This window comes from Musca vetustissima, unplaced genomic scaffold, assembly GCF_032173495.1.
Source record: "Musca vetustissima isolate MV318-11 ecotype Yass unplaced genomic scaffold, APGP_CSIRO_Mvet_v1 utg17520, whole genome shotgun sequence".
Lineage (NCBI taxonomy): Eukaryota > Metazoa > Arthropoda > Insecta > Diptera > Muscidae > Musca > Musca vetustissima.
In genome coordinates this window covers 50,619-75,566 of record NW_026873710.1, presented here as the reverse complement: position 1 = coordinate 75,566, position 24,948 = coordinate 50,619, and the positions used below count along the sequence as shown (strand labels likewise).

Genomic DNA, 24,948 nt, shown 5'->3' with positions numbered 1-24,948 from the left:
GCACTCGGAGAAGGGATAACCCCAAAGAGAGCAGGTTTGTTTACATTTGTTTGCCACCCAAAACAAAAAGGAATGAATATTTTGGAGGGAAAATATAAAGAGGCAAACAGCAAATTAGTATTTCTATAGAAAATAATCAATTAGAAATGGAAAAGTGATGGTTTTTATTGGTAAAATGATAGAAATGGTTAAATTAAATGTGAAATTATTAAATAAACTCTTGAATTATTGAATGTAACTGCAGTATAATCAATTAGATCAAATAATATAACAATTCGATGACCCAAGAAGAAGAAATTGACATTTTTTGGCAAAAAATTGGATACCCAAGCGTTAAAGGTAATTGTTATTCGATTCAAAAAAAAAAAAAATAACAAAAATTATTAATATTGAAATCTTCATATTTAGGTATTTTCGTATCAAATAAGACATCCTAAAAATTAGCACAAAAGCAGTGTCAGTGGCCATTAATAATTGAAAACAATGTGGCACAAAATATCATAAACTCATTGGGAGGTTTTGTGTTCCATAGGACAGTGAAAAGACTCATAACCCAAAATATGTAAGCAAAACGGAATTCATAAATATTAATTTAAGAAATGGTGAACTATATCCGTATATTTCTTTTTTAAATTTTCTCTTTTAAGTACAACATTTGTAGGTGTATTATATACCCATAAATACACATGAAGATCGGTTTAAAGTTATTAATGGTAATAATTAAATTAATTAATTAATTGGTGAAAAATTTTTTGAGCAAAAGTATAGTCGGTCAACAGTATTGGTGACTACAGTGCGCACCGATTTAAAAAATACAATTTTGAAAAATATCGTTTGAATTGTTTTGTTTTTTATATAAATACTAACAAACCACACAACGCGCTCTACACTGGATACTCTTATATAGTTTTTGTCAACATTTTTTGCAAACGAATTGAGTTCATAAAAAATTCGATTGTTTGAGTGTGGATATAACCACTTAACTATAAATTAAACGCATGTAATAATTTTTAAACAATTATGGAATTCTGAACCATATTTTGTGAGTATTTTATTCAATAATTCAATTAGACTTGTAATAATTCATACTATTTCAGAATATTTTAAGAGGATAATTTAATATAAACAGATCGAGAAGTATCGATAGATTTGGTAAAGTTTTTATGTGGATTTCAACATCCTATTTATAAACCAGTGAGCGCTGCAGGGTGGACAGGGCCGATCATATTATACCCTATGAACTTTAAATTACTATGTCAATATACATACTTCCCATATCCGGCCTCTTCTAGAATTAATGTCAACCATCCCACAATCATAAACTGAAAAGTTTTCTGCATCATATTTTCCCGTATAATATGCAATTTTAGTCTCTTTTCACACAAAAGTTTTGATCAATTTGGCCCTGATTTTCATCAAAAATCGTAAAATTTCGTGACATTCAGGTCATAATAGTGGCCTCTAAAGATACTAGAAAAACAAACAAAATTAACATTTTGGTTTATTTTAGACCCCAAAATAATAATACGATCCCCAGTAAAATCTCGTCCTGAGCCATAACCACCAGATCTTTATGGAAAAATTCGTAGCCATCAGTGAGACATTGAGATTAAGTTTATATGGGTGCTATATCAAAACGTCGGCCGACCAAAATACCTAATAATGGAGATCGCTTCCACGACACGATTGATCCGAAATGATCACCTCAGCTCATTGTGTTAAAGCAATATTCCGAGACTTTAACCAATATTGAAATTAGTTGGTAGGGAAGCAATGAAAAATCTAAATATAAAATTACAGCTAATTTGGTCGATAACTGTGCCCAGACTCCAAAAATATATTGCAATTTGGGAGGTAGCGTTATATGGGGGCTATCCCAAAAAGAAGACCAACAATGATAATTTTTGGTAGGATGATTTGGTATCCTTTGAGAACCCAAATTATGAAATTACAGCCAACTCGGTTGTAAAACCATGCCAATAAATCCGACTAGAATTTTTTTCAATCCGCGATAAAAAAAAATAAGGACATTTCCATGTCGCTTATAAAATAGTTAAAAATGCACGCTTTTTGTAACATTAACCCTTTGATTTTTTTAATTTATTTTCTCCCTTTTTTTTGACGCTATAAAGAAAACTAAAAATCTACATTTGCATTAAAATTCAATCAGGGAATGTTTATAGAAAATCCTGATGATAACACCAACACAACCCTTCAATGAGGTAAGTATAAAAACGGCAGAGCCTTCTATTAGGCGGTAATATAACAAATTAAGGTTAAAGCTATTATAAAAGCGTTTCTTTAATTGTTTTTAATTTAAATTTGGAAAAATGTAGCATATTTTTAGGCGAATCAAATATTTATAGGAAATATACCCTAGTAGGAAATATGCCTCTACTGTAATAGGACTTCATCAGCTGTTTGTGTTTTTCATATATATTTATATTGAAATATCCCAGCTCTTTCCATTAATATTTTATTATTCTTTTTCTGATTTTTTATAGAAAATTTTTTTTAAAGTTTCTATTTTTCTTGAAATTTTAAATTTTACTTTGATTCATTTTGTGTTTCCCCATATGCTTTTTAGATTTTTATAGGATACAGTTTTCAATGTTTATCGATTTTCTTTATTAATATGTTTCTATGAAAACATAAATATTCGTTTGTTTAATTAAAAATTGATTATCAAAGATCAAATATACAATTGTCCAACTACGACAATTATTTTGACAAATATATATAGGCAATGACCTCTAGCATCATATTTTAAAATTACATTTTATTAAATATACAATTTCTTGTGGTTTGTAAAAAAATACAAATTGTAAAAAATATTTGATACATTTTGTACATACTATAAATATGTATAAGAGATTTGTAAATAAGGCAAAATCGTGTGTATTTGTTTTTCTTTTTTTTCATTTTGGATAATTACCCAAATGGACGGAATGTAACATTAGTCTCATTCTTTGATAATAGAGAAATATTGGATTGTTTTTATCTTAAATACTATGCGTCTTAGTTGCTCTTCATTTTTTTTTGGACGTAAAATGCAATATTTTGTTAATATAAATTAACTAATAAACCAGGCTAGCTGCAATTATTCGATTTTTCTATGGCATTAGGAGCTCAATATTTGGATTTTGTATTTCCAAAAATATTTGATATTGAGAGAAGACACATAGCCAACAATAGAACTGGAAAGAAGGAATGGAAGAGATATATAATTTAGATCTAGTTGATGTAAGTAAATTAATGGCAAATTATGCTTACATTGTAGGACATCCAAACGAATAATAGAAGAGCGGAAAATGTTTGTTCCAACTGCAAGATGAGAAAAGGGATTATTATTTGTATAAATAGTAGGGGATTATTTTATTTCCTTACATAAATATAATAACCACCAATGAGCCACAAACCAAAGACCAGCTGGAACAAAATGCCAACACCAACAAGTATCAACCAGGGTAAAAGCCAACCTCTTGTGCTGCAAAGTAAAAAAAAAACGAAAAAAGAATTAGAAATAATCAAAAGAGATTCACATGTACCCCATAAAATTCTCATCAAACCCTATGTCTGGAACTTTATTTTGGGGAAATTAAAAACAATATGTGGTTAAGATTACCCACGTGTACATTATCAACCGTCGTTTAATAAATTTTGACGATTCCATCAATACAAATCGTTTATGAAAGAATCCCAGGTCTCAAATAAACGCTCACATCAACTCATCTATAAACACTTCCTGACGTCAGCTCATTTCTATAGCTTCCTGACCTACAGCTCGTCTATAAACTCTCTTGCTTCAGCTCAATTCAGTTCTTCTAGGAACGACTCCTTTGTTTCAACCCGTTTTTAAAACAAACATCAGCTTGTCTATGAAAGGCTTCCTGTTTTCTAATCGTCTACAAAAGACTCCCCTCAGCACGTATATAAAGACTTCAGTTGGTCTGTAAAGACTCGGTGACTTCAGCTCGTCTATAAAGGCTGCCTGGCTTTAGCTCATCTATAAAGAATCCTGTCAGCTCGTCTATGAAAGAATTGATTCAGTTTGTCTTCCTTCAACTCGTTCATGAAGACTCCCTTCAGCATGAACACTCAATTTCGACTATGAAAGACTCCCTTCAGCTCGTCTATGAAAGAGTCCCTTCAGCTCGTCTATGAAAGACTCCCTTCAGCTCGTCTATGACAGACTCCCTTCAGCTCGTTTATCAAAGACTCCCTTCAGCTCGTCTATGAAAGACTTCCTTCAGCTCGTTTATCAAAGACTCCCTTCAGCTCGTCTATGAAAGACTCCCTTCAGCTCGTCTATGAAAGCCTCCCTTCAGCTCGTCTATGAAAGACTCCCTTCAGCTCGTCTATGAAAGACTCCCTTCAGCTCGATTTCAGAGACTTCTTTCATAAAAGTCTTCCTATGAAAGTCTGCATAGCATTATCATGCCTATGAAGTACCCACTCTTCAGGAAATACTCCCTTATCTCGTTTTTCGGTCCATCATTTGTAATTTATGAAAAATTATTATTTTAATTTATATATTCTCACCTGATCTTAATCCCATAGTACACCAAATACGACGAGATAATAACCATAATAAAATAAAATATAAAAAATCCACCCACAATGGGCATGGAAGATCTGATGTCTGTTTCAAACAGTGGTGAATACAATTGTGCCGAATCTCCACCCGAAAGCATGTAGGCAATCTGAGAAAAAATACAACATTTAATTAATAAAAGAAATTAAACTCTATTGCCAACGAGCTTACCATAGTAATAAATACCACCGATATGGCAGCCGTATAAGCTGCCACCGCATAACTTCCAGTCTTAACATTGTTCGACCAAATAATTGGGGACCAGCAAGATTCTAAGACGGGCATGATTGTTAACTAAAAGAAAATAAAAGAAATGAATGACATTTAAAACTCACAAATCATGTTAAAAGAAAATTGTCCACAATGCTTTCATGCCTTAGCAGCAGTAAGTCAGCCACCCAACACAACAAATTCCAATTTGATATCGTCTTGCTTGCTATGTTGTTTTTGTTATTTCTCACTCGCTGACACAGGCACGCCCTGATCACCAATTATCGTCAAAAGCCAAGTTTTCTGCTTCTGCTTACTTGAGTCTCCATTCAAATTTTTATAATTACCTTTTATTTCGTTCGATTCTTTTGATATTTATTGATAAATGTCTTCAATTTTTATTTTCATTTAATTTTCTTAAATTAATACGGCGTTTTAATTGTGGTTTTTAATGTTATATTGCACGGAATGTAAACAAATTAATTGAAACTGTACAAAGCCTCTCTTCATGACGACTCATCTACTCTCTTATTGGGTTCTCGTGTGCTTGTTCTTCTTCTCATTTAATTGTAATGTTGCCACATGTATGGTGGGTAACATTAATATATCGATTATTTTACAGCCGTTATAACAATCGATAAACATAATTGAAATTTCGTATTTGCATATTATGGGATAAGGTTTACATGGCATGTATTTTATTTAAAGAGGTTATTTAAATTGTCGTTTAAAAGAAAATAGATTAAAAAATGTTTTTATGGCATGTATCTAGTGTTACCCCAATGATACCCAATAATGTATCCTCATAAAAATGCTGAAGGCCAGGGAGTTTTTCACAGACAAGCTGAAGCCGAGAGTCTTTCAGTGCAGAGAGAATTTTATATTTGGCTTGTTTTCGTTCTGCAAGAATCTACTAGATGTTACTATTTTCTTCGATAACATGAGGAAAAATTCGTTATCGTAGTAAAAAGTAGTAGATTCTTGCAGTACGGGAACAGACCAATTTTTATTTTTCAAGAGTATCTGGAACGTATTCTTGTTATAGACAAAATGAAGACGAAAGAGTTTCATAGGCAAGCTGAAGACCTGGGACCCTTTCATAGACAATGTAAAGCCAGTGAGTCTTTCGTAGAAGAGCAGATTAAAAGGATTATTTTATAGATGCTCTGAGACCAGGGATTTTTTCTCAGGCGAGCAGGAGCCGGGAGACTTTTATAGACGAGCTGAAACCGTGGAAACCAAATTGGAAACGCAGCTACTTCCACTGGGAGCAGCCACAAATTTTCCGGAGTAAGTTGAGTAGACTAGACATTACGAATTAAGGCTGTTGCACCAATCCACAACGTCAGCTGACGTCGTTCTGCTGCGATGGGTGGGTAAGGAGCCCCGAGGAATTCTCTTCATATCTACTTGATCTAGAGGCTACCTTTTATAACGTTAGACCTCTCACTTTAGACATGATTCAGATCCTTCCTGACACGCCTGGGTGGTATTTTATCCACCATATGATGATTAGAATAATTCTCCCTGAAGCACCCAAGAGGTATTGCAACGAAAGCAATGCTGTTGTAAGGAAAGGATATTCGTCTATTTATGAAGATGCTCCACAGGTGTCACTAGGAGGTCACCGACAGGTGTAAATAATTATCCATTGTTTGGCACTAGAATTTGCGTCTTCCAAGGACTTGTGGCCTTGATCTTTTTCTATTACTATATTTTATCTTTAATTTTATAGTACATTTACATTATAACGGTTTTCGTTAACCCAGTGGGTTTCAATTGTCAATTCCATTGTATATATGTCATATAAATCCTCATAGAGTAGGTTAACCCGGTAAAAAGTTCTAATGTAAATGCCGTTTTAATTTATAGTTCTTACGTTTGGTTGACAATGCCAGTTATGATATTCTCTGTCAATGCTTTTGTTCATTTGCTCATTGTGTGCCTCGAAATATTCGATTACGATCATGATAACATAATTAAGATGGAGTTTTGAGTGTTAAATTTCCCGTAATTTGAAGACACGACCTCAAACCCACTTAGCTATGGCTATTACCCCATATAATTGTCCAAGTAATAATGTTTCCATCAATTTTCGGAGTTTTGAAGATTTCAGGCGAATTTGACATTTTGGGTTGACTTTAAGCGGTATATCTTCCTACCAAAAATACCTTTATGGTCCATCTTTAGGTATGTCCTCCAATATAAAGGTCCCACCGCATTATATTATCGGTATTTTAAAGTTTCAGACATGTGGTATGTTCCCGTAATGCAAGAATCTACTATTTTTTACTCCGATAACACTTTTTTCCTTTATAATATCGAAGAAAATAGTAAAATCGAGTAGATTCTTGCAGTACGGGAACAGACCAATGATATTCAACTCTTTTTTGATATTTTGGTAACTCGATAATCTTTCCATTACAAATTGTCAATATCTATCCATTTTTATGTATTTTCAGGATTTTAGGAACTTTTGACAATAGCAAATTCGATATTTTGGGTTCTTGTTAAGTGACAAATCTTCCTAGCAAAAAATATCATTATGGATTCATCTTTAGGTATGCCACCTATATCAAGATCCCACATATTATCATTATTTAGATCGCCCTAGGCGTATTTTCTAAAAGAAGTGACTTTAGTTTTCGTATTCTGCGTTACTGATGAAGGAAAAACTCTTGTTGGCAAGCATAGGTACCGCCTCATTAAAGTTAGTTTTATGGTTCGGGCGCATTATCCAACTGAAGTGAAGATAACATCTTTTTCGCAGAAAATTTCAATATTGAATCATGTTTTGGTACATTCCATGTTAAGATCCCACATATTTTGGATATTTTTCTGTCCGATACTTCTCCTATAAAGATTGTAGAAATCCTCCTGAATCCATGTTTTGGCATATCTCCGTTTTAAAGGTCCAATCCGATGTTATATATTTTTAATGCCCACCTCATTACAAGTTTGGTCCAACTGATAAACGTTTTCAAGGCAAATCTCCTCTTTATTATATGTCTGCTCCAGAACCTTCAAGAATGTACAAGTTTTTAGTATGATAACAATCTTTTTAAGGTAAACATCCCATAATTTCTCTCAAATAAATTACATTTTTCTCCTTAATAAAAAATAAAAAGTCTTATTGGAATGTCTTGCTTTTAAAATTTAGACAACCCCCAACATTTTGTCTAAATCCAATTTATACGGGTGTGAACCTAATTTAATTTTTCGGAGTAATTAACTGCGATTTTTCTCTATTCCATAATAATCGAAGTGTACGCGTGTTCGTTTTTTCCACACAAAAAATCGATTTATCGATTAGTTCACCAGTCGACTGCCTTAACCCTATCATTTGATTGTTCGAATGTTCGTGTTAATAGAAAGACGTCGTAATTTGTGAAGTGTCAATCGAAGGGAAAACTGAAATAACCCCCCGAGAAAAAAGGCAAAGACTGAATTTAAATTTTTTTTTGGATTAGAAAAAGAAAGAAGCAAAAAACAATTGCAAAATACGTTTTGGAAAAAATAGAAGTTTCGAATTTCGTTAATTTGCCAAGCAAAAGCAACGATTTGAAAGGAAATATTTTGCATTGCATTTTGGTGTGTGCGTGTGGTTGTTATATTTTATTTGATATTGTTACTCGCCCCGAAAAAAAATAAAGAAAATCTCGGAAATCTGCCATTTTACGAAGAAAAGTTGAAAGAAGAAAGTCGAAAAGGTCTCAATTGTTCGCAGTCTCGGGCAGCAAAGCACAACCGCAGCAACAACAACACAATTTTAATTTTGTGAACTTTTTGGTGAAGGAAAATGTCGACTCCCGCACGCAGACGTTTAATGAGAGATTTTAAAAGGTATGTAGAATTTCATCATTTCTAATGGAAATTAAGCAACGAAATATGCAGGCCAAAGGATATAATTGTGAAAATATTCGTTTTCTTTTATGAAATCATTAATTTGTGGAAGCAAAAAACAAACTGTTCAAATAAATTACGTGTAATTTTGGCTTTAGTTTTCGTTTTTCGTCTTGTGTTGTAATTTCTTTACTCGTTCAAGTGTGTATGTGTGTGTGCTTTTGAGGGAGAGTGAGCGCCAATGAACGAACCAACGGTAGATGATGGCAGAGAGTTTTGGGGTTTCTTTTTTTGTGGATGGTTTGTTTGCCAGAGTTTTTTGTGGTGTTTTGTTGTTGTTTGGCATTCATATGAGACAAAACCAACCATCCACACTCGTTCTCCCTGCCTGTTTTTTTCTCTTCTCCTTGTTGTGTTGATGAATACTCATATTAACGAAAAGATAAAAAACAACCATCGGCGTCTTTATTTTTACACATTCTTTTATTCTTTCTATTGTTGTTGTATTTGTTTATAAAAATACTTCCCGAATTTTCTATTTGTTTTTTTTTTTGTTATTATTTATTTATTTTTGTGCTAGCCTTTGTTGTTGTTTTTGATTCTGCAAATTGCAAAGTATAAAATAAATTTTGCTTACATGCTGCCAAACAAACATCTCTCTCAGACTCCCAGTAGTCTGTGCAATTTTACGCGTTGACTCATTCCTGTTTTTCTTGTATCTATTTTTATTAGTTATTTTTCTTTTCTTTATTATTTTATTTATTTTTTCTTTTTTGTTACTTATTTTCATTATTTCGTGGATTATCCACAAATTGTTTTTGGTCGTTTGTGTTGTGTTTTGCTTTTGTTTTACTGGTGCAAGGATCATCATTTTGAAGTCATCGAAATGTCAAGGATATAATGTGTGTGAGGGTTTTTTTGGTGGTGTGTGTGAGTGTGTTTACTCCACCTCAAGCTTTTTTGTTGTTGTTGTTATTATGCTATAAACAAATATTGCCAACCGCCATCGAAGGTCATTGAAATTGGTTTAAGTTTTGTTAATGGTATTATGTTTACACTACGCCATCGTTGCACATACCTACCTATCTGTCTACCTTGATATTCATTTCGTGATAGCAAACCATAATAATAATAAAACAAAATAAATATAAAGCTATATGAAAAAAAAAATCATTCAAGCAAAATGTTTATATGGAAAAGCTAAAAACAAAACCAAAATTAAGTCCATTTTTTTGGTGTTTTGCCTTCCGAAATTGTGAAGATTGTGCCATTTGATTGGCATGATTTTTTGAGAGGTTCTCATATCAAAATTGTGAAGATTTGGATATATGATTAGCTATTAATTAATAAATTTGTCAAACAAGTAGAAAATCTTTTGAATAGAATTCCCTGGAGCACAAATATGGAGTACAAGGCAATAACGACCCTATAACGGTCACCCTCAGGTTATCATTCAAATACGAATCGACGAATAATAAAAAATTGCTTTGGAGGAGGCTTCTCTTTTGAAATTGGGCGTAAAGGCTCCTGATTTATATATCAGTCCCTAAAGTAGGAATATAATTTTTTTTTTTTTAATTTTTAAGACCAAAAAAATATAAACTCTATTTTTCAGGGTTGTCTTCTGAAATTGTGAATAGTGGGACAACTAATTGACAATAGAGCTATTCTCAAGTTATATTTCAAATAAAAATCCGACAAATATAAAAACCCTTTCTGCTTAATTTAATTTTAGGTTCTCAACTCCGATTTGTTTGAATTTTTTACCACAGATAGGTCTTTCCCCTGTTCACGAAAAAAATAACATTTATGGGGCCCTTGAAAGTTCCGAAAATGTTATGAGGCGATACAATGTAAAAGGAAATTTTGTACCTGTCCGTAGGAGTAAGTCTTTATTTCCCTGGCGAAAGGCCCGGCTACTTGTGTAAAATAGAAAGTGAAATGGAATTGGGATCGCGTAGCCGAAATTTGCACCTGTGTCCATAGAAGAAAGTCGTAAATCCCCAGCCGAAAGCCGGCTACTAGGAAAAAAATATAATCTGAAAGATAATTGGGATCGCGTAGCTGAAATTTGCACCTGTCCATAAGAGAAAGCCTTAAATCCCCGACCGAAGGCCGCCACATTTAAAATTATGTTATTTTAAAAGGAAATTTTGATCGTGTAGCCGAAAGTCTAAATAAAATTTTTTTGAACTTTATTTTTAAACTAAAATGAGCTTAATGTGAAAGCACATTGTGTAAGCTTTACAACCATACCCATCTTTGCTTTAATTGGAGAAGTTATAAGAATATGAATTTTCGAAACTTTCAATGCTCATATCTCGGGAAGAATGGACTACCCCAATATAAGATGAGACTCTAAACCCAACTTCTTCCACTCTTTCTTTGAAGGCTCCTTTTTTGAAATGGGACACTAGGACATAAGGGCTTCTGATTTATAAATCTGTCCCTGAAGTGGGAAGAAAAACTGTTGAGGTGTAAGTTTTCCTGAGTGGTGAGTTCGAATTCGTTTTTCAATCAAATTAGTTTTAGTCCTAGGTCTGTCAACCCAGCCTATTGTGTAAAATGAATAGGGATGCTACATCAACAACCAAAAATTTTCGAGTTCGTCCTCTTTAGAGTATAGCCATCCCCATATTTGGCTATAATTTAGTAATTTAAATTTTCATTGGTTAGCAAATCTTCCTACCAAAAATGATTGATAGCGGTCTACTTTTTAAGGATAGTCCCCTTAGCTCTTTTAGAATACCAATTATTTTGTAATTTGTGCACGTTTTTAAATTAAATATTTTCTAATTTGGTTCGCATTGGGTTTTCTTAATCCTCAAATCAATATTTGGCATGACATACCGATCGATTGTAAGTTTTCTAGTCAACTGAACGAAACTTCGGTGATGAATTGAAGATTTTTTTTAAATAGTGGAACTTGGGAATTTCTTCTATCTGTCACATAGTATAGATGGTATTTCTCGCCCAGGAATCAGTTGCAGTTTGACATTTCCCTGCTTTCCAAAACTAGCTGACGTTAGTGGTCAACGGAATTTCCGTTATCATACAAGTCGATCCTTCCACATTCCATTAACTTACATTTGAATAATATCTTGCTGATTTGGTCCGTTAACGATTCAGAACGATTTGCAGTTTTTTGAATCTTCCGAATAATGACTGGAATATGTTTCTAGAGTAGAGGGCAAAGCCATCAAGATACCATCCACATCACGCCAAAATTCATCTTGAGTCTACAACCGTTTCTAAATTCTGATGTTTTAATCCGTTCCTGTAGACGCATAGTATTTCGTGCGACAAAAAGCGCCGAATTATTATTTCATACAATTGCAAATTTTTTGTCGGCTAAATGATGTAAAATCAACAAGTGAAAAAACATTAAGTTCGTCATGGCCGAACTTTGGATACCCTCCAACACAGGTATACTGATAGGTATTTGAAATGAAAAAGTGGACCGATATTTATAATTTTTAATAGAGATATTTGGTACTCAATAAGAACCCAATGTAACAAATTTCAGCGAATTCGGTTGAAAAGCGTGCTCAAGAACCCAAAAATACCGAAACTTGGGGGGTACCCTTATATGGGGGATATACGAAAAAATTGACCTATATTTATAATTTTTTGTGGAGAGATTTGGTACCTACTAAGAACTCAAAATACTAAATTACAGCCAATTCGGTGCTAAAATACGATAAAAAAAACCCCCAAAATACTGAAAATTGGGTGGTACCGTTATATGGGGGTTACAAGAAAAACTGGACATATATTTATAATTTTTTGTGGATACATTTACTACTCAATAATAACCCAATGTACCAAATTTCAGCGTATTCGGTTGAAAAACGCGCTCAAGAACGCCAAAATACCGAAAATTGGGGGGTACTGTTATATGGGAGCTATACCTAAACGTGGACTAATATATCCCATCATCGAACTTGACCTGCCTGCAAACAAAATACAAACCTATGCGAAATTTTAGCACCCTATCTCAATTCCTTCAAAATTTGGCGTGATTACAACAGACGGACAGACGGACGTACATGGATAGATCGTCTTAGAATTTTACCCTGATCTAAAATATATATACTTTATAGGGTCGGAAATGAATAATTCGATGAGTTACAAACGGAATGACAAAATTAATATACCCTCCATACTATGGTGGAGGGTATAAAAACACTATCCACAACTTATTCTTTGGGTAATACGATCCCAGTATTGGATTCTTAAAGTGAAGAACTTCATTACAGCCTACATTATTAAATACGAGCCGTGTATTCTGTACAAAAAACAGAGACTCTCAGAAACAGATAATGACTGCCATCCCTCCTGAGCGTACAGAGCTTACAGGTCCTGGTTAGTTGGTATAATATTTTACCGAGGTCACCCATATGACCTTGGTGATGCCGGCGGTTAAATGTTTCAAGAGACATTTTTTTAAGTCATTCTTTGCCATCTTAAAACCAGGGACTTTTTTAATCGGAACCCTAAAATTGATTTATTCACATATTGAGTGTATTCTGCTATTTTTTAACATCTGAAAACTATCCACCAGTGTCTGTACCCGTTGGAAAACCAAATACCCCAAGAAAACCCACTGGTATTCATTTTTTTTTTGTTTTGGTACAACATTCTACTCCTGCCTATACTTTTTTAATTCATATATTTAAAAACAACTCTTCAATATATTACATTTTTTATTTATAACTAAATCCATCATCAGAAGTATTTCCAAGAATTTTGATAATCCATATAAATATATACCTTACTTGGAATTTAATAATAATGTGTTTCATTGTAAAATTGTATATGATTAATAATCCAATGTAAGAAACTCCTCTGTGTTTTTTAAAAATATACGATGAAAATCAATATGCAATAAAAAACAAATGACTTCATATCTATAATTATTCCAAATATTTGTCGTTGTCTATTCATGACGAGAAATGGTAAAACACAACAAACATTTAGTTATGCATCATAGATGTTAAAATGGTTAAAATGGGAATGTGATGCATGCATGTCATACTAACCCCATTTCCAATTCCATTTCTTTTCTGTTTTTTGCAAAATAAAAGCAGCAGTCATCTGTTAAAGTGTTTTGTATTTTTGCGCCAGTATGTGTGAGCCATAAACAAAAAACGGAAATGAACGCAAACAAAGAAATACAATCCTTGTGCAAATTGTGCTTTCCTTCCAAATGGTTTTGCAGAAGAAGGTGGATGATGACGATGAGTAGGAGCAACTTGTATTACACATACAATTATTTCGTTGCCCTATTTGTATTATCAGTAGTCAACGCATTTCTTAAAGGATTTTAATGTATACTGAGGGGTTAAATATTTAATTTAAGGTATTTCTCTTTTGATTTGTATTAAATTACAAGTTTTTTTTGATTTTTTTTAATTAAGTCCCTTTTAGGGTTTCATACATATCAGATTTTTTTCGGAAATTAATTACTTTATGTAAAGTTGTTGGGTTTTTCTATGGAATGCAATTGTTTTAATTAGAATTCGACACGAGTGGCTATTGGTCGGCATAGAGGTCAAAGGTCTGTATAAAGACCAAAGGACTTTAAAAAAGACCAATTGGTTAATATAGATAACACAGGTTTTTATAAAGACTTATTGGTCTGTATAGAGGCTACAGGTCCTTATAAAGACATATTGGTCTGTAAAGAGGCCAAAGGTCTTCATAAAGACCAATTGGTCTTTTTTGAATACCAATTAGTGTATAGAGACCAAAGGGTGTATAAAGACCAATTGTTGTGTATAAATACCTATGTAAGATGAACCCTTTTTCCTTCAATTTACACTTTCACTTTCTGTTTATTTGTTCATAACAATTCTGTTTTTATTCTATCTTCTCCACATGGCATAACTATACAATGTAGCCTATGCAGTCGTACGTTTCCAATTTCTTCATAAATTTGCTTTTGCTTTTAAACGAAAATATCTTCCATCGAAATGTACGAAGGAAGCCCTTTAAATATAGGTTAGGTTAGGTTTGGGTATGTGCAGTCACATGTGTGACTACAACACTCTGAGACCGGTTAGGTCCGTTGTGATCATCCACAAGAAAAGATACAGCAAAGAGAAGAGACCAAAGACAGATCTGTAGGGGAGAGAAGATTAGTAAATTAAAGGAGTGAAGAATGAATGAAGGTCGATGGCCCTATAAGTCAGACAGAAAAAGCGTTACGTGCCAAGGTTGTATGCTCCTAACCACTTTATGTTTCTAATTATGCTGTAGATTAGAGCAGGTTCGGTTGTTTAGAAGAATCTGAGATTCGGTAGAAAATGTGAACCCATTAGTCTGTGCCGCTTGTAAGCCAGGGCTGGGCAATGACACAGGAGATGCTCAATTGTCTCCGTCTCCTCCTCGTCAAGGCAGAGTCTACAGTAATCAGTTGCATCAAGATCCCATTTACTAGTAAATGTCCTGATATTGCAGTGACCAGTGATGATTCCCGTCATCACTCAAATTTCAGCTTTGCTCAGGTTCAATAGTGAGTGCGTTCTTTTGGTAGACAGAGTCGGCCAAATTGATCTTGACACGTTGCACCTAGGTTCGTTGTGCCAAAGTTCGCAGGCCGTTCGTCAAAGAATGCCTCAAAATTCCTATAGAAAAGACATATGGGTGGTTTGATTGAGTCATCAGTTTCTAGATCGGTGGATTGAGATCCTCGTCTAGCTAGTTCGCCCGCTCTTTCATTACCCAAGATGTCGCACTGTCCTGGTACCCAACACATCCGATAGCTATGGTTAAGTTCTTCCAGAGCTGCTCTACACTTGAGGACGGCTTCGGATTTGATGTGACAAGATTTGATGGCTTTAAGAGCCGCTTGAACCCTATAAATATAATAAAACCTATACATATAATTGCAACTAACTAAGATTTAAATCTTGAGAACAATCTGGATCTTTAGAAAAAATATTATTTTTAAATTTGTTGAAAATTTGGCAATGGCCATGCGTAACATTTTATGGAATTCATTTTTTATTTTTCAGAAGGGGTGCTATTATCAATTTCTGATTTCTTTCTGACTACCTTGTATAGTTATGCCATGCTCCTCCCCCTCTTTTTTTCTTATTACAATATTTGTCTTGGCCCAATGATTATGAAATATGGCATACCCTTTTTTTCCTCCACACAAAAGCACACATCCATTCATTGAGTATTTTGTTTATTTATCCTTATTCTTCTTATTTCTTTGTTATTATATCTTTGTTTTTCTTCTTCTTATTCTTCTTTAAATATATAAATATTTGTGTCTAAGTTTTTATTCATCTGTTTTATTTATTTATTTTCTTGTTGTTATAAGAGACAGGCACGCAATTTCTATATTAGATGCGACAAGACACAAACAAGCTGCCGCCTGCCTACATTTAAATGAATTATGTGACTAAAATGTTATGATATAACCTTTGACATTTTTCTAAAAAAAAGGGTTAATATCCGTTTTAAGGCCGACGCAAGCCAGGACGAAATAGAAATTATATTAAACGACACGAAATTTCGATACCAAGTGTTGGAAAGGGATATTACATTTGAAGCCTACAAGTGAAAAGTCTAGCTATGGTGGTAGCAGGTCCACATGCGCGGATACCATCAACAAAGCCCTTTTATTTCTAAAAAAATGGCAAAACCTGATATGCTTTCACAAAAGCTCATATTCATTGAAATCTGACTAAGTGGATAAATATTATGTCCTCGAATTATGAAAAAAATTACAGTGAAAAGTTAAAAAAATAGTCTCGTAAAATTTACGAGATTTGTGTGCTTGTATGTAAGGCTGTTTTAGGTTGTTTCACCTTAACAATAACCTCAGACATACACCGAAACGTATCAAAGATTGGTTGCGGAAGTCAAAAATCAATGGAAAAGTCTTTGGAACATCATAGATAGCAAAATCAAAACAACTTCATAAACAGACATAATTTCTTCAGAATGCGAGGACTAGTATATCAAAGGATCAAATTAAGTGTTTTATAGATTCAATTCCTCGTAGGTGTGCTGCCGCAATCAAAAATAATGGTTACGATGTCGATTACTAGCTAAATTTACTTATTTAAAAGAAAGCAGTAAGGAAAGTAGTAAATTCGATAGACTGGGCCGACTATATGATACTCTTCACCACTTTAGGTATATTGTACATATGCATCCATACAATTGCATGTCAATGTTCCCTCGAAGGAACATACTCATGTCTTTCTGCACCCTATGCTAAATTTAATTTCATTCGGGCATATTTAGAATATATATGGGAGAGATATCTAAATCTGAACCGATTTTAACAAATCTTAACACTCATCATTCTAGACTTAATTCAGTACGCTATGCCAAATTTCGTGCAAATAGAAAGAAGAAGTGGTGCACCATTTACATAAAATCAGACGCAAATATATATTTGGAAGCTATATCTATATCGGAACAGATTTCCACGAATCTTAACACTCATCTTTCTAGTCTTAATTCAGTACGCTATGTCAAATTTCGTGCAAATCGAAAGTTACATAGGGACTTTGGTGCACCATTTACATAAAATCGGACGAAAATATATATGGGAGCTATATCGAAATCAGAACCGATTTTCCCGAATCTTACCATTCTGGACTCATTTCATTACTTTATGCCAAATTTCGTGCAAATCGAAGGATATAAAGGGACACTATTTACCTATAATCGGACGAAAAAATATATGGGAGCTATACCTAAATCTGAACCGATTTTCGCGAAACTTAGAACACATCACTCTAGATTTAATTTAGTACGCCATGCCAAATTTCGTGCAAATCGAAAGATATATAGGTGCTTTGGGGCACCATTTACCTTAAATCGGATGAAAATATATATGTGAGCTATATCTAAATCGGAACCGATTTTTCCCAATTTCAATAGGGCTCGTCCTTGGGTCAAATTTGCCAAAATTGCCAAATTTCATTCAAATTGAATAAAAAATGCGACCTTTACTTTGTTTACAATTTATCATGGACAGACAGACGGACGGACATGCCTAAATCGACTTAAAAAGTGATTCTATGCATATTTTCATGTGTCTATCCTTTTGCCTGTTACAAACATATGCACAAAGACATAATACCCTGTACCACAGTGTGGTGAAGGGTATAAAAATTAAATTATTAATTTTTAAGCGAATAAATTACCTATTTATTTCTGAAACAACTTTATATAACGGTATATACATTAGAACTTTTTACCGGGTTAACCTACTTTATGAGGATTTATTTGACATATATGCAAAGGAATTGACAAATGAAACCCACTGGGTTAACGAAATCCGGTTATATGTAAACGTACCATAAGTTTATTTTTAAATAAGTTACAGTACATTTATTCAGTTTGTTGTTGTTGTAGCAGCCCTATTGCTTTTACACAACGGGGTGAGGTGACAGACGTTGGCCGTTTCGTTTCGGATTGTAGACCCCTCTGTCGTGGAAACCTATTCAGTTTGTAATTTTAGTTGCTTTAGTCTTGGCCACCAGTGTCGGTCGGTAGCCTACATCATCTTCTTCATATCATTCATATACCCTGAGCTTTTGTATCCAATTAGGGTATATATAATTTGGTATTACAAAAATGTGTTGTTTTAGACCCTATGTTTCTTTGGACCAAATCCGTTTCGAACAATTTGGAGTTATTTACAAATGCCCGGTGCGCACGGTAATTCTCGAAGGCAGTAATCGATTTCATTTCCTTTTCAACATTTTGCTGAATATTACATTTTTTAAAATATCATGCGAATGGACTATACGATTTGAACTAATTTTTACACAATCTAATATTATAACCATGACTGTGTAATGTTAAAAATGGGACATATCCAGCAACTCCCCCAAAAGGGTGAACATTTTGAAACATTGTAAATCTCATATAGAGCGAACGGGATACACAAATGGGACCCATCGATCCACTCTTTCTGGTACCTCCCCCTAGTAGATTTTTTAAAAAACTGAATCTTTAGTAATGAAACTAATGCCCATGAAATTCTTTTTCATTACAATACAAAATTTAAGCTTGAATTAAATTTCTGGTAAAACAAAAAAAAAATACTCAGACTCTAAAAAAGCCGGCTCCAATTAAAAATGTTTTAAAAATATAGAGACTATGTCAGTCAAGGTATACTATTTGAAAAACAAAAGATAATTAGCAATGACAATGAAAGAATTCACAACAACAATAACACATTATGAATCAATTTATGAGGTACTACCTATTTGTGTTGTTCATGTCTAATATATATATATATATATATAATGATGCGTCACTTTTACTTTTTTCTTCTTTGGAAAATTTTCACAAAACCAGCCATTATTATTTCTAGCCAAACAAAGTAATCATAAATATAATGGTAAATTGAAATAAGTGTGTATATAAATAAGTGTGTAAGTAACTGGAGGCGGAAGCTATCAAAAATTACAATTAACAATATTTGCAGCAACAGGCAGCTAGGCAGGCGGCCGGTCACCAGCACCGACCACCATTACACCAAGTCCCAAAGTCGTTTAACCAATCTATTTATGAGAAATTTGAAAATGATTGCATCAGGTGCCTACCGCCTGATGCCTCAGTACGATGTACGTACAATTGTTCCGAATTGTTGTTTTTTTTTTTTGTTTTTTGTTCTTGTCATTGTTAGTTTCTTCTGCTATTGGAATTCAGGCTGGGGAAAAGAGGGTACATATGAGGGGTGTGCTATTAGATATTTCATCGACTGGCTGACTGGTTGGTTGGCTAAAAGCCAGACATTGTTTTTATTAGTTGTTGCTGTTTTTGTTCTTTTTTCTGTTTTCTTTTTAATTTTTTTTTTCGTTTTTTGTTTTTTTCTTCATCAAAAACGTTGAACTTGTTATACTATTTATTAACAGAATCAATCTAAATATGTTACGTTGTCGTATTTCTAGCAATACTTAGAAGAAGAAGCAAAAAAGAATAGAAAAATAACAAAACAATAAAACAAAAATGTAATCAAAATGTGCAATATGCGGAAATAATAACATCGGGTTTTTTTTTTCTTCATTTTTGTGTGATTTTTCTTGTAAATTTACAATGATGGGAACTGCCGAACACAGCAGCGCGTAAACATGCAAGCAGATCTAGAATGAGATATTTTATTTTCTTTTTATTCTTCTTCGTCAATCTGTATGAATGGAAATAAATAATTTTCAGGTTAAATGCCATATCAATATATATTTTTAATAGTTCCAATTAATGGAGAAAATAAAAAAACCATGTCAATAGCAAATCAATAGAAACATGCGGGGCCTTACTTTCAAATGAAGGAAGTTGTTAGGCGCAAATGACGTGAAATTCATGGAAGAAGTAAAATATTTGCTCATGTATGGTTTGGTTATGGTATGACATTGGACCAACGCGTTAAACTAATCGACTATATATCACCAGTACTGAGATTTGACGATGTATATGTCGTTATTCCTAGTAGAGACGACTGGAACCGGAGTAACCCTCCTCCGGACGGTCTGGCTTTCTAGATGGAATAAGATACAGGTGCTGGCGTCTACTGTGAAAGGCTAGGCCTTGAGTTTACCTACAAGCTAGATAGGAACTGTAGTGTTTTCCAAGCTGTAATCTTTGCGATTCGGAAGTCAGTGGAATTAATAAAAAGTATGGATGCAGAGATCGTTAAACCGGTGACTATCTTTGTGGAAAGTCAAGCGGCTCTAAAAGCCATCAAATCCTGTTACATTAAATATGAGGCCATCCTCAAGTGTAGAACAGTTTTGGAAGAACTTACTTACAGCTATCTGTGTTGTGTTGGGTACCAGGACATCGTGACATCATGGGTAATGAAAAAGCAGATGAATTAGCTAGACGAGGATTTCAATCTACAGATCTAGCAATTGACGGCTCAATCAAACCACCCATATGTCATCTTTATCGAAACTTTGAGGCGGTCTTTCACGAAAGAGCCTATGAACTTTGGCACAACGAACCTAGGTGCAATGTGTCAAGATCTATTTGGCCGACTCTGTCTACCAAAAGGACACACTCACTGTTGAACCTGAGCAAAGCTGAAATAAGAGTAATGACAGGAATCATTACTGGTCATTGCAATACCATATGTTATCTTTGTCGGAACTTTGAGGCGGTCTTCCACGAAAGAGCCTATGGACTTTGGCACAACGAACCTAGGTGCAATGTGTCAAGATCTTTTTGGGACCATGATGCTAGACTCTGCGTTGACGAGGATGAGACGGGGACAATTGAGCATCTCCTGTGTCGCTGCTCAGTCCTGGCATATAGACGGCACCAGACTAGTAGGTGCTCACTTTCCACCTACCCTTAGTTTCTTCTCAACAAAGGAACCTTCTCTAATCTACAGCATCATTAGAAACATAAAGTGGTTAGGTTAAGTGCAACATTGACACATAATATATCTTCTGTCCGATCTCTATAGCCATCGATAGTATATCATATTTCACTTCTCACACTTCCTTGTAAGCTTCTCATCTCCCTCTCTCTTTCCCCCAATCTGGGTTCTTGGTGGGTGAATAACAAATTTTTAGACATTTCTAGAAATGGACTATGTTTTCAAATTACCCCTATGGTGCAAAGAACGAAAAGTTCAACGCAAAAGCCCCACATAAGGGTTCCGGTCGATTCTTAAAATTTTATTGAGCATCTCATGGTGCGCAAAGAACAAAAAGTTAGACACAATAGCCCCACATAGAGGTTCTGAGGAATTATACAAATTTTAATGTACATCTCATTGTGCAGAGAACTAAACGTTCGAATCTGCCGAATATATTTTCCCATGCTATCTCAGGAGTGTGGATTTTTTTACGAATATTTCTATGTACGGTTGTTAGTAACAACCGTCCACTTGAAGGCTAATGTCCATTGTGATCATCCTTTTTTTACTTGCAAAGAGAAGAAAAGAGGGAGAGGAAGAGCAAGGATAAAAAATAGCGAGAGAAGGAAGAGCGGAGAAATGGTTATTTTGGTCATGTCAATTTTTTGACAAAGCCTAGGACCTGGTTTGGGTCTATTTTAGAGAAGAAGGCTAGATTGTCAATTTCATATCTTCCAAATGTCTTCTGCCAATCAGTGATGGACATTTACAGGGGATATGTTCAATTGTTTCTAGTTCTTCTTTGTCCTCATATAGACGACTGTTGTTGTTGTAGCAGCCCTATTGCTTTTACACAATGGCTGAGGTGTCGTTTCGGATCGTAGACCCCTCTGTCGTAGAAACGATAGACGATAGTAATCCTCTCCGCTCTTGCAGTGACCTGTTATGATCCCCACAATGATTTTGATCTCTCTCTCTTATTGTGTGCCAGCAGCGAAAACGTTCTTTTGCGAGAGAATTCAGGCCAGATAGATTTTGAGATTCTACAACTAGGTTCTCTCAACCATCTGTGCCCACTACCTCGCAATAGAACGAGCGTATTCTGGCAATGAAATAGCCAATAGGAGGTTTCACCGATTTCTCAATCGGAAGATTGGACGACTGTGAGCCCCCTCGAGCAAGCTCGTCGGCTATCTCATTCCCTTCAATGACACTTCAAGCATTCTTAGAAGCCAAATCATACAGACCCGAATTTTTTAAGAATAATTTCTTAAGCTTCATAAGGAGCGTGGATTTTTGTTAAAGAATAAAATAATGAATTATTTTCCCTATCTCCTATTTTAGTACCTTTGGACCTCATGGTCTTCTTCAAGAATAGCTCTTGGTATTCTATAAGAATACCACTTCGTTTATTTAAAAAGATCTCCTGGTCATCTCTAAGAAGACCTCCTGGCCGTCTCTAAGAAAGCCTCCTCGTCTTCTCTAAGAAAACCTACTCGTATTCTCTAACAAGACTTCCTGACCTTCTTGGTCTTCTACAAAAAGTCCTCTTGGTTTTCCATAAAAATACCTCTAGTTCAAACTTGTGATCAAGAATATCGTAATGAAATCTAGAACATGGCGTTTTTGAGTCACCGGTTTTGCTCTGTAAGAATATAGCTAGAAGAGGCCTTAAAAATAATCATAAAATGTCAATAACATACAGATCGATTTGGGGTTTCAACAATATTCCTAAAAAAACACAATTATAACTTCGATAATCCTTCATATTTTTTTAAATAAAACCTTCAAATACTCTTTTTCTAAAACATAAATTTTATTAATTTGTTGTTTTCGTTCCGTCTTTCCTTTTGCAGACTTCAAGAAGATCCACCAACTGGTGTTTCTGGAGCGCCCACAGATAACAATATTATGATATGGAATGCTGTGATTTTCGGTCCACATGACACACCCTTCGAAGATGGTACATTCAAATTAACAATAGAATTTACCGAAGAGTATCCGAATAAACCGCCAACAGTTAGATTTGTATCAAAAGTATTTCATCCAAATGTGTATGCCGATGGTGGCATTTGTTTGGATATTTTACAAAATCGATGGAGTCCCACATATGATGTATCAGCTATTCTAACTTCAATACAGGTAAGTCAGATAAATGTTTTTATAAATTGGATTGTAATGTTAATTGAGTTGTTTTTTCCTTTCTTTTTTAGTCATTATTGAGTGATCCAAATCCTAATTCGCCAGCTAATTCAACAGCTGCCCAACTTTATAAGGAAAATCGCCGAGAATATGAGAAACGAGTGAAAGCTTGTGTAGAGCAAAGTTTCATTGACTAGCCATCCGCCGCCGCAGCCGCCGTTAAAGCCTTTAATTTAATAAAAATTAATCTTAAACAACAAAAACAACAACCATTTCACCTGGAGTTCATACTCACAATCATTTCCGTTTTATAAAAAAAAACACATACAAAGAAATTAAAAAGAAATAAATCTGTATTTGCCACAACAATTAAAACTAATCCCTCCTCCTCCACCTCTATTCTTGTTGCGCTCCCCCATATTTGAAAGCAAAAAATTAGAAAGAAAGAAAACAAATTACAATACTCCAAGCAGTGGAAGAATATCCAACAGCAGAATTAAAAAAAAATCAAATTATTGTAGTGGTTTAAAATACACACACACAAACATTCAGAGACACACATCCAGAGACCCAGAATTGTTGAATAAACACAAAAAAAAAGAAAATAAAAATTATTTTAAATTCTATAAAAAAAACAATAACTTAAAAAGTAAAAAATAAGAGAAATTATAAAAAAAACATTTTTAAAGAAAAAAAAAAACAAAAGTATCCAATTGAAATTAGGCTTTATTTTTATTTAGAACTACCATGGTTTTTTCTTCCAAACCAAATCCCCCAAACCGCCATTTTTTTCTTTTCCTAAATATAGCAATAATTAATTAATTATTATTAATTATAATGTGGTGGGAAGCGATGTGATGTGAGCAGAAAATACATTGTTTTAAAATATGCAAGAACAGGAAATAAACAAAAGAAAAACAAAAACAAAGTAGGAAGAACAACAAGTAATACATATAAATAATACAAATCATATTAAACTTCCCATATAACCCTCTCCTACAGAGACAACTGTAAAAACAAAGAAACTTAAATCAGCAACAAACAATCTTTTTAAAACTCCAAACTCACACACTCACATCTCTTATAAAATTACATTACATACGAAACAAAAACAAAAACAAAAAAACAAACATAAAATTATTAATGTTTAAACAACAACTCCAAAAAGGAAATAAGAACCTCCTCTTTGTTTTGGTTCCTTTTGTACCCCTTTCCCCATAACACAAGAAGAAATTCAAGTAAAAAAAAGAATATATATAGAAAACAACAACACAATCCGCAAAGTAACAACAATTTTTAAATAACTTTGTTTATTTTTTTCTCTCTTAGCTTTAGTTCTCAATGATCTGATGATTTAGATATCGTTAAAATTGTTCTCTCAAAAAACCAGCAACAACTCTGAATTATTTTTTTTTATTTTATCTCCAGCATTTAGTTTTTTTTTGTTTTATATTTTAACTTGTTTTTTTATTTTGTTTTTAGTTTTCACTTTCTCTCTCTTATCTTTTTTTTTCTTCCCTTCACATCAATGAATGAACTATTTTCCTAAGCGTTTTAGTTTTTTTCACTCTACTTCTATTTTTTTAAATTATTCTCAATCTTAATCTTAGAATTATGTTAAAAGTAAATTTATAATTACTACTATTATAAATGTAATTAAAAAATAATAATAATAAAATAAAATCTGAAGCAAAGCATTATTAAATTATATGGTAAACACACAAATTGAGAATAAAAAATTATTTATATTTGGTATGGGCGGGAGGTATGGGTGAAGCTAATTATCAAGAAGATAATTGCGGGTATGCTGTGATTA

The 24,948-nt window shown here is 33.7% G+C and overlaps 2 protein-coding genes across 2 annotated transcripts; one reads left to right on the top strand and one right to left on the bottom strand.

The window, feature by feature from the left end:
* Positions 1 to 3,102: 3,102 nt before the first annotated feature.
* On the bottom strand, positions 3,103 to 4,892 carry LOC133327586 (uncharacterized). Its single transcript, XM_061536104.1, has 5 exons — positions 4,766 to 4,892; positions 4,543 to 4,703; positions 3,388 to 3,487; positions 3,274 to 3,324; positions 3,103 to 3,197 (listed from the first exon to the last, which is right to left on the bottom strand). Exons 1-5 carry the CDS (start codon positions 4,877 to 4,879, stop codon positions 3,114 to 3,116), a joined length of 510 nt encoding a protein of 169 aa, XP_061392088.1. The 5' UTR covers positions 4,880 to 4,892; the 3' UTR covers positions 3,103 to 3,113.
* Positions 4,893 to 8,580: 3,688 nt separating this feature from the next.
* LOC133327564 (ubiquitin-conjugating enzyme E2-17 kDa) lies at positions 8,581 to 23,455 on the top strand. The gene is made up of 3 exons (XM_061536084.1): positions 8,581 to 8,647; positions 22,847 to 23,132; positions 23,204 to 23,455. Exons 1-3 carry the CDS (start codon positions 8,604 to 8,606, stop codon positions 23,327 to 23,329), a joined length of 456 nt encoding a protein of 151 aa, XP_061392068.1. The 5' UTR covers positions 8,581 to 8,603; the 3' UTR covers positions 23,330 to 23,455.
* Positions 23,456 to 24,948: the final 1,493 nt, after the last annotated feature.

Bases quoted from the DNA above. Each gene is read 5' to 3' on its own strand.
- LOC133327586 (XM_061536104.1), bottom strand. From the start codon at position 4,879: ATGCCCGTCTTAGAATCTTGCTGGTCCCCAATTATTTGGTCGAACAAT. The intron at 4,704-4,765 runs GTAAGCTCGTTG...ATTTTTTCTCAG, and splicing joins CGGTGGTATTTATTACTATG to ATTGCCTACATGCTTTCGGG. The intron at 3,198-3,273 runs GTAAGCATAATT...CCTTCTTTCCAG, and splicing joins TCGTTTGGATGTCCTACAAT to TTCTATTGTTGGCTATGTGT.
- LOC133327564 (XM_061536084.1), top strand. From the start codon at position 8,604: ATGTCGACTCCCGCACGCAGACGTTTAATGAGAGATTTTAAAAG. The intron at 8,648-22,846 runs GTATGTAGAATT...TTCCTTTTGCAG, and splicing joins TTAATGAGAGATTTTAAAAG to ACTTCAAGAAGATCCACCAA. The intron at 23,133-23,203 runs GTAAGTCAGATA...TTTCTTTTTTAG, and splicing joins CTATTCTAACTTCAATACAG to TCATTATTGAGTGATCCAAA.